The sequence below is a fragment of the Rutidosis leptorrhynchoides genome, chromosome 2, assembly GCF_046630445.1.
Source record: "Rutidosis leptorrhynchoides isolate AG116_Rl617_1_P2 chromosome 2, CSIRO_AGI_Rlap_v1, whole genome shotgun sequence".
NCBI lineage: Eukaryota > Viridiplantae > Streptophyta > Magnoliopsida > Asterales > Asteraceae > Rutidosis > Rutidosis leptorrhynchoides.
The window spans coordinates 510,706,661-510,717,205 of record NC_092334.1 but is presented as its reverse complement, the minus strand read 5'-3'; the positions used below and the strand labels follow the sequence as shown (position 1 = coordinate 510,717,205).

Genomic DNA, 10,545 nt, shown 5'->3' with positions numbered 1-10,545 from the left:
CTATTATTTTTACTATCATTTTTATTATTATTTCTAACACTAATAATATTATTTTTTTATCATTATTACTAGTATTATTAATATATCAAATAAAGATTTTCTATATAAAAATATATTATTTACATAAAACATAATTATATTAATATGTTTGTAATAAATATTAATTATCTATTTAATGTATTTAAAAAAAATTTAATAAATATAGTTAATTTAGTTATTAATGAAACGTACAAATTACTAAAATAACAATTAATAATAATACCTAAATTTGTTCGATTACCATTATATGTGTTAATATATATATAAATGATATAGGTTCGTGAATCCGAGGCCAACCTTGCATTGTTCAGTATCGTCGTATGAATATTTTTACTACAAAATATCGTATTGTGAGTTTCATTTGCTCCCTTTTTAAATGCTTTTGCAATATACATTTTTGGGACTGGGAATACATGCGTTGCTTTATAAATGTTTGACGAAATAGACACACGTACTTAAAACTACATTCTATGGCTGGATTATTAAACCGAATATGCCCCTTTTTAGTCTGGTAATCTAAGAATTAGAGAACAGACACCCTAATTGACGTGAATCCTAAAGATAGATCTATCGGGTCCAACAAGCCCCATCCAAAGTACCGGATGCTTTAGTACTTCGAATTTATCATGCCCGAAGGGAGTCCCGGAATGATGGGGATATTTTATATGCATCTTGTTAAGGTCGGTTACCAGGTGTTCACCATATGAATGAATTTTTATCCTATGCAGTTTGCAAAATGCATGATATGAGATTAAGTTTATGAGAAATTGAAATATGAAATCTTGTGGTCTATTAAAATTATGGAAATGATTGATTTCGATAAACTAATGAACTCACCAACCTTTTGGTTGACACTTTAAAGCATGTTTATTCTCAGGTATGAAAGAAATCTTCCGTTGTGCATTTGCTCATTTTAGAGATATTACTTGGAGTCATTCATGACATATTTCAAAAGACGTTGCATTCAAGTCGTTGAGTTCATCAAGAATATTATTAGGTCACTTATAGTTTGGATATTATGAAATGGTATGCAAACCTGTTAACTTTCGTTAAAGTGAAAGTTTGTCTTTTAAAAACGAATGCAATGTTTGTAAAACGTATCATATAGAGGTCAGTACCCTGCAATGTAACCAGATGTTGAAGACTTCGTCAAGATGGATTAGGACGGGTCTCTACACTCTAAGTGTGTTGGTGTGGGATTCAAGGACCCCACTACTTTTTTTTAATACAATGTACTCTTCGAATTGCGTAGGACACCACTATATATGATTACATGACCCCATATATTTTTAAAATTTATAGATTTTTAGAGGTAAACAACCAATAAAATACTCTTCAAATATAATCATCTTCGAAAATTTGTTTTGGAACCCTATTGGATTATCATCCTGAATTCGCCACTGGGCAAGCTCAAGTGTAACCCTTGTTTAACCTTAACGATCAAGCCCCCTTATCCAAGATGATATCTTTTTAACTATCATATTGAACTCACCAATGCGTCGCGACAAGAACATATTCGTGAAATAACTTCTCGTAACGCTGCGTAGATAGTTGTGTAAAAGTGTGCGCAGTTACGGGAATAACTGCAGAATATTTCACGCTTGGGCGAAAGACAAATCTTAATTGACCGAACGTGAGGGTGATAGTAGGGTGAAAATCTGTTTGAGGTTGATCAGTTAATTACTCTTCGACTAGATACCGTCGATAACCTTAGTTAAGATATTGTAAGGATATTAGGACCCAAAACAACGCAAGTGATTCAACAAGATCACTCACCGATTGTAATTCTACAAGATTACTAACCCACTTAATGAACGAAAGATTATAAATGCAAGAAATGTAAATCGACACAAGAGATAACGTGGTTATATGCAATCGTTGTGATTGCTTTAGTCTACGGACCAACTAGAGAATGTATTTACTGAATATTTGTGGTGTGTTTACAATGAGTTACAAGAGGGTCTATTTATAGAATGGTTTAAGGAGTAAGCTAAAAACAATTCCTTGAAGCTTCATGTGAGTTTCTTGACAGCTTCATGGAGGCTACATGTGAGTTTCCTGACAGCTTCGTGGAAGCTACATGTGAATTTCCTCACAACTTCGTGAAAGCTACATGTGAGTTTCCTAACAACTTCGTGGAAGCTTCGTGTGAGTTTCCTGGAATCTTCCCTCTAATTGTTTAAAGTTCTCCATATCTCCAACAATCTCCCACTTGGAGACTTTGAACAAACCCAACCTTCGTCAACCCAAAATATCAACGATCTAACCAAGAACGTTAAACCACCATTATACCGCCAAACTCCATTTGGGACACGCACACTCAACACATACTTCGGATGAGCAGACTTTCGATACAAGGTCTTCAACACTACTTGTTAGAATTGAAACATTAACTCTCTAATTCTCTAGTTGGGGTCTTCTCTCATCAATTCATTAGAAAACCAATTGAGGTAATGCAAAACCTCAATTTCTCTGTTGTAACAACCTTAGTAAACATATCAGTAGGATTCTTCGTACCAAGGATTTTCTCCAATAATAAAGTACCATCATTTATATGTTGTCGAATAAAATGATACCTTATCTTGATGTGTTTCGTACGACTATGAAACACCGGATTCTTCCCAAGATGAACCGCACTTTGATTATCACAATTCAAGACGCAATAGTCTTGTCTTTTACCCAACTCACCTAAGAAGTTTTTCAACCAAACAAGCTCTTTAGAAGCTTCTGCAATAGCCATATATTCGGCTTCGGTGGTTGATAAACAACACTCTTTTGTAGTCGAGACATCCAACGAACCGCCGTCTTCCCTATTGTGAAAACATAACCCGTAGTGCTTTCCTCCGAATCATCACATCCACCCAAATCAGCATCCGCATAACCCCTAAGTATGAGATTGTTTTTGGAGAAACACAATCCCATATTAGAAGTACCTTTCAAATAACGAAACAACCATTTGACCGCTTTCCAATGCTCTTTCCCCGGATTAGACATATAACGACTTACAACTCCCACTGCTTGAGCAATATCGGGTCTTGTACCAACTATGGCATACATAATACTACCCACGGTCGATGCATATGGAACCTTTTCCATATCTGTTTTGTCTTTTACCGTCTTTGGTGATTGACTTTTCGATAACTTAATCGTGCTACCCAAAGGCATAGAACGAGCCTTTGAATTCTCCATATTAAACCTCTCTACTACTTTCTCAATATATTTGGATTGAGACAAGTATAGAGTACCTTTCACACGATCACGCACAATACTCATGGCAAGTATTTGCCTAGCACCACCAAGATCTTTCATCTCGAATTCACGGGAAAGTAATCCCTTCAACTTGTTAATTTCGGACATGTTGGAACCTGCAAGTAACATGTCATCAACATACAACAATAAGATTATATAAGAAGACTTGAGTTTCTTCAAGTAGCAATAGTGATCCGCTTCACATCTTAAGAGACCAATCTTCTTCATAAAATTATCAAACTTCAAGTACCATTGCCGAGGTGCTTGCTTCAATCCATACAAACTTTTCTTTAGCTTACAAACCCACTTCTCTTTACCCTTTACCTCAAAGCCCTCGGGTTACCTCATGTAGATCTCTTCAATAAGATCACCATGCAATAATGCGGTCTTCACATCTAGTTGCTCTAGATGTAAGTCTTCGGATGCAACTATAGAAAGTACCAAACGGATAGTAGTCATTTTAACTACTGGTGAAAATATCTCTTTGTAGTCAACCCCTTCCTTTTGTTGAAAGCCTTTGACTACCAAACGAGCCTTGTACCTTTTCTTGCCATCCAACTCATTCTTGATTCAATACACCCATTTACTTTGCAACGCCCTTTTATCATAAGGTAACTTCACTAGTGACCAAGTTTTATTCTTCTCAAGTGACCCTATCTCTTCTTTCATGGCAAGCTCCCATTGTATGGATTCTTTTGTCCTTTTTGCCTCAAAGTAACTTTCGAGTTCACCATTCTCGGTATAGAGCAAGTAGTTTGCTAATGGAGAATACCTAGGATTAGGTTTGGGCACTCTAGTCGAGCATCTTAGTGTAGGAGTAACCGAAATGGTTGGACTGGTTTCATTTGTGTCCTCCTCATCACTAGAACTCGCACTATGTTCGAAATCATCACCTCTTTCCGAACCATCCCCATCATTAGCATTTTTCGACGCCTCACCTTTTGTTGGTAATTCATTGTTTCCCGTACTCCCACTAGAACCTGTAAGATCATCAATAGAAACATCGTCAAAAGTAACATGACCCGGTTTAGGACTCCCCGTTTCCGATTTGCCATAGACCGAATCTTCATCAAAAGTAACATCACGAGAACGAATTACTTTTCTAACCTCGTTATCCCAACAACGATAACCCATTTCATCCGACCCGTAGCCTATAAAAATACACTTCTTTGACTTAGCTTCAAGCTTGTCTCTATCCGCATCTTTGGTCTTCACATATGCATTACACCCAAAGATCCTAAGATGACCATAACTCACCTTCTTACCATGCCATTCTTCCTCGGGAATTTGGAAACCCAACGGTGTTGAGGGTCCCCTATTTATCAAATAAGCCGCCGTGTTAACCGCATCCGCCCAAAACATTTTAGGCAAACCGGCATGTAGTCTCATACTCTTTGCCCTTTCATTTAACGTACGATTCATAAATTTGGCGACCCCATTGTGTTGCGGTGTCTCCGGTACCATTTTTAACATTCTAATACCGAGCTTTACACAATGGTCTTTAAACTCAAGACTACCATATTCCCCTCCATTATCCGACTTCAAGCACTTGACCTTCAAGTTAGTCTCATTTTCTACCATAGCTTTCCACTTCACAAATGTATTAAATACATCAGATTTAGCTTTAAGAAAATAAATCCATACCTTTCGAGTGGAGTCGTCAATGAATGTGACATAATAGCGAGAACCTCCATGTAATTCTACATTCGTTGGACCAAATACATCCGTATGAACAAGCTCCAATTTCTCCAACTTAGGTGCATTCCCCGATTTCTCAAAAGTCACCTTCTTTTGCTTCCCATAGACACATGGTTTGCAAAACCCAAGTTCTACCCTTTTTAAATCCGGAATCCTCCCACTCGAAACGAGCATCTTCATACCTTTTTCACTCATATGCCCGAGCCTTCGGTGCCATAGAGTTGATTCGGATTCAACATTCACCGTAGCAACCACCGTGTCTTCATCAAACACTTCAACCATATAAAGAGTTCCTCTTTTATGTCCACGGGCCACAATACAACTACCCTTAACCACCTTCCATTGGCAGTTTTCAAAAGTAACCACGTTACCTTCATCATCTAATTGACCAACCGAAATAAGTTTTCTTTTTAATTTAGGAATGTACCTTACGTTTTTCAAGGTCCAATTAGAGCCAAGAGTAGTCTTCAATAAAACATCTCCAATGCCCTCTATATTGAGTTGTTTGTCATCTGCCAATCTCACCTTGCCTTGATATGAACGAAAATTCTTCATCATGCTTTTGACATGAGTAGCATGAAATGAAGCTCCCGAATCCAAAATCCAAGACTCCATAGAATTTTCAACACTACATAAAAGTGCATCATCACTTTCTTCCTCGGTCAAGTTCACACCTTTCGCCGGACCATTTTTACAATTCCTTTGAAAGTGCCCTTTTTGATTACAATCCCAACAAACAGCTTCACTTCTATCTTTCGATGGATACCTCTTCTTAGACTTCTTTCTACCCTTCTTCTCACCGTGATCAAATTTTCTACCACAGTTGTCGGTACTTAACAAAGAACCGGATATTGATTCCCCCGAGTTTCTCCTACGAGTATCTTCACCAAGAATCAAATCCCTTATTGCTTGAAACGCTAGCTTAGTAGTTCCCGTAGAGCTACTAACCGCGGTAACCGTACCGGACCAACTTTTCGGTAATGATGAAAGCAAGATTAGTGCTTTTAGTTCATCATCAAACTTAATCTCTACCGATTCAAGCCTTGAAACGATATTATTAAATTCATTGATATGATCCGTTGCACTCGTACCTTCCTTCATCTTTGTATTGAACAATTGACGCATGAGAAATACCTTATTAGAAGCGGTAGGTTTCTCATACATGTTAGAGAGTGCTTTCAAGCAAGCAAACATCGTCTTCTCGTTCACAACGTTGTATGCAACGTTCTTAGCAAGTGAAAGAAGAATAGCGCCCAAAGCTTGACGATCCAAAAGCGTCCAATCGGCATCGTTCATGCTTTCAGGCTTGGTCTCTAACAAGGGTTGGTGTAGGTTCTTTTGATACAAGTAATCTTCAATTTGCATCTTCCAAAAGCCAAAGTTTCTCCCATCGAATCGGTCGATTCTAAACTTCCCGTCTTCCGCCATCGTTCCCTTAACGAAACCTTGTGCTCTGATACCAGTTGTAAGGATATTAGGACCCAAAACAACGCAAGTGATTCAACAAGATCACTCACCGATAGTAATTCTACAAGATTACTAACCCACTTAATGAACGAAAGATTATAAATGCAAGAAATGTAAATCGACACAAGAGATAACGTGGTTATATGCAATCGTTGTGATTGCTTTAGTCCACGGACCAACTAGAGAATGTATTTACTGAATATTTGTGGTGTATTTACAATGAGTTACAAGAGGGTCTATTTATAGAATGGTTTAAGGAGTAAGCTAAAAACAATTCCTTGAAGCTTCATGTGAGTTTCCTGACATCTTCATGGAGGCTACATGTGAGTTTTCTGACAGCTTCGTGGAAGCTACATGTGAATTTCCTCACAACTTCGTGGAAGCTACATGTGAGTTTCCTAACAACTTCGTGGAAGCTTCGTGTGAGTTTCCTGAAAAATCTTCCCTCTAATTGTTTAAAGTTTTCCATATCTCCAACAGATATCAGGGATCTCGAGGGTGATAAAAAGCTAATTGCCAACAATAGATAGGAGTCGATAACCTTAGTTAAGATATCAGGGATCTCGAGGGTGTTAAAAAGCTAATTGCCAACAATAGATAGGAATCATGTGGCTGACCCCGGGAAAAATCCTGTAAAATCCTAAGAGAGATCGTGAGAACATTTATTTAAGAGGATAGTAAGAGAGAACAGAGCGAGAGGTCGTATAACTGCACATGAGAAGACGAGAAAGTCGTACGATCATAGGATGTGTCGTCTTTTGAGTTTAGGGAAAAGGGTTTAGAGCTTATATTTGTTGTTTAACCTTGAACCGCAAATAGGTTCAATAATCACACAACCTTTTGTCTTTCTGCACATTTATACAGCAAATAGTTAAATATTTACTACAGTTTTCCAATTTTTATTTGCAAAATTCGAAATCCTAATCACTAAGGGTGACATCATCCAAAGATACAAAAGCAACAAATTGGTCTGTATATGTAAAGTTTTATTAAGCAAGAAATATACATATACATATTACATAATAATACATGTAAAAGAACATATATAGAGTGAATCAAAAAAAGTTTGCATCAATAATCTCCGAATGCCTAAATAATCACAGCTTGAAAACTAACACACGGAGAAGATGAGTTGTATTCATTCATATTCATTTAGCAACTGCACCAGTTTTCCTTAACTTAGCGCCCCCAACTTCACCACTTCCAGAAGCAGCAGCTGCTGATGCCTTGCTGTCACCTGCTGGTGCCTCTTGTGGAGCTGCAGCCTGTAATTTATTTTCAATCAATATTATTATTAGTACCATTTACTTATTTGTTTCGACAAGTTGATAGTTGTATTGCCATAATTAATACAGCATGCATGACCATTTGAAAGATAACTCTGTTTTTTCTTTTTGATCCCACTTTGCAATAGATATTAGAGAAACAACAATTACAAATAATATAACATAGGGGTCAAAAATAGCCAAAAGCTATTATAATGTAAACAACCTCATAAGTTGTTTTTACTATAAGTTTTATTTCGTGACTTTTCTAACAAAATTCGAGTAGTCGTTAACCTGCATAAATGTTGTACATAGCTATTATTTAATTATATTTTTAAAAAACAAACTCACACGCAACACGAATTTTCTATGAATATTTACAAAGTATCCACCCTTGCAAATGAACCCACAACTTCTTGTTTTATATTAACTTTAAAGTGACGAATAAATCAGGTTAAGGTTGTCGTTAAAGAAATCATTTATTTTATTTTGAAGAAAGTCCGGCACGTGGCGCAGCTAACACAATCGGTCCCGACTCCCAACTAGTATTGACCCAAACTAAAAATTACGGAGTAATTGTTTTCAAGGGTCAATAAGGAAAGACTAAAGTCGTACCGGAGCAGGTTGAGGTCTTTGTAACGATTGTGTCATAATCATCTGAATAACTTCAAAAGCCCTTGTTTGTCCGTAGGCTAAAACTCTTTGAATATAAAGAGATGCAGAATCTCCGGCCCTGGTCTTCAATTCCGATATGGTACGATCGATCTCTGCTTCATGCTTTAAAAGGTATGGTTTTATGAAATTCCCATAGATATATATTGTTCCCTACAAGTAATTAAATCAAAACACAAAAGATGATTTCAGTCATACAATTTTCATTTAATAATAACAAGAATTATATTCGGGAGGTAAGATGTAAACACACCCTCATACGATTTTTAGTCAATCAAACACAAAAAAATCTTACCTTTGTTTTGGGGTACCATAAGTACACACAAATGACTACCTTCATTTCACTATACATGGGCAGCCTTCACAATTACAACAAATTTAAAAATCCAAAGTTAAACATGGTTTTTAAAATAAGTATGTTAAATCAAATTAATCTGTTATTTGAGATCATGTCATACCATGAAACGAAGGCATCACCAAATGGATCCCAAACTGTCAATAAAGCGATTAATATCCTGCAAACGTTATTACAAATAGGTTATAATATCCGAAGCTTGCGGATGGTTTATCTCACGTCCAGAAGACGTGTATAAATATAATACCAGTATTGACACCAAAAGCGAAGCGAGTCCACATCTGGCTTATTCTTCTCTATATTTTTGAAGCATTCATAAGCTGGATACAAATATGCAAGCAGCAACCTGTAAACATTTACATAGGTTGTTATTGATTTACCATTATCGTGAACTGGATTCACGATAAAAAAAAAAAAGTATTTGATCGAAACATACACAAGTACGCGATTAAGTAGATATCCTAGCATCTTGCCCTGCCACAAACAACTCAATGGTTAATTCATTAAGTTGCTAAACAGGTTCAAATGAACCAAGTTGATTGATTAATGTTGAATTTGAGATTCCAGTATGCAGATACTTCAATCCAAACGAAATATGTCTATTAACAACTAGTATTATCGTAACTTGATCCTCTGAAAACTTTACAGGTTCAACGCAGAACGTCGAAAAAATATATTCTTCTAAAACAATAATTACTAAAATTATATAATTCAATAACATAATTTTCCCTAATGCAATCTTTTATCAAACAGCAAGAAGTCAACATTAAACCATGTTAGACAATTATGTATTATTTATGATTTCTGTATGCCTTGAAAAAAAATAAGATGCACATGTTTAATTGATTTGATCAAAACGTTAAAATAACATTAGTAATTAGTAATAGTGACAATACAAACATTATTAAACCAGTTAATAAATAGATCTATGTTTTTTTTAAACATGCCAAATCATACAATTAAGCCATTAATGGTAACAATATATGACGGTTTCTACATAAACAGTTATAAAAGTAACTATATTTCATGCACGAATAAAAATTTAACCAGAAATAAAGAACAAATTGTTAACCTAAAAAGCATAATAAGATCAAACCAATGCATGCAAATACATGAATCACCAAAAAATAATCTACGTTACGTACAATAAAATTAATAATTAAAAATCATCTTACGGTTTATATTCTAATAATCTGAAGAAAATTATTTATGGATCGTATAGAAAGCAATGCAGCAGCAACGCCGCCGTAAAGCAACGGCCAACGGTTGCGACGGCTGACGGAGGAAAGAGAGAGAACCAAGAAACGATCAAAGTCGTTAGAGAAATGTCTCTCTCTTATTTATTTATTATTTATTTATGTTTTTTGTATTTTGATACCGTAAATGTGTATTTATAGGACTTGAAAATAATTTGATTCATACAAATAACTACTAATCATCATCCATCCAATTTTTTTTTTTAAAAGTGGACGGTTTATATGGATGGATAAATAAACTATAATATTACATTTTGTTACAAAAAGTAAAAAATAAAATTCATATTCATTCATAGACAATAGATTAGACAGATTAGAAGAGATATGTATATATTTGAGATTATATTTTAATTTTTTGTTTATTGTGTTTTAAATCCGTGATTTGTGAATCATATAAAGGGAAAACCGTCTCTTTTGTAACTATACGCCAAGAATATGGTGTTTATGATAGAGAAAATTATTTTTTTTTTCTTTTTTAAATAAATAAATGATAAATGATTGAACTGTACAATACATACAATTTTACATAAAAATAAAAATATTT

At 35.3% G+C, this 10,545-nt stretch overlaps 1 protein-coding gene across 1 annotated transcript; it reads right to left on the bottom strand.

Annotated features, from left to right (window-relative positions):
• Positions 1-7,525: 7,525 nt before the first annotated feature.
• On the bottom strand, positions 7,526-10,073 carry LOC139892822 (HVA22-like protein i). The gene is made up of 7 exons (XM_071875951.1): positions 9,921-10,073; positions 9,182-9,219; positions 8,993-9,091; positions 8,849-8,905; positions 8,686-8,749; positions 8,334-8,543; positions 7,526-7,718 (listed from the first exon to the last, which is right to left on the bottom strand). Exons 2-7 carry the CDS (start codon positions 9,211-9,213, stop codon positions 7,602-7,604), a joined length of 579 nt encoding a protein of 192 aa, XP_071732052.1. The 5' UTR covers positions 9,214-9,219; positions 9,921-10,073; the 3' UTR covers positions 7,526-7,601.
• Between the last annotated feature and the right edge of the window lie 472 nt (positions 10,074-10,545).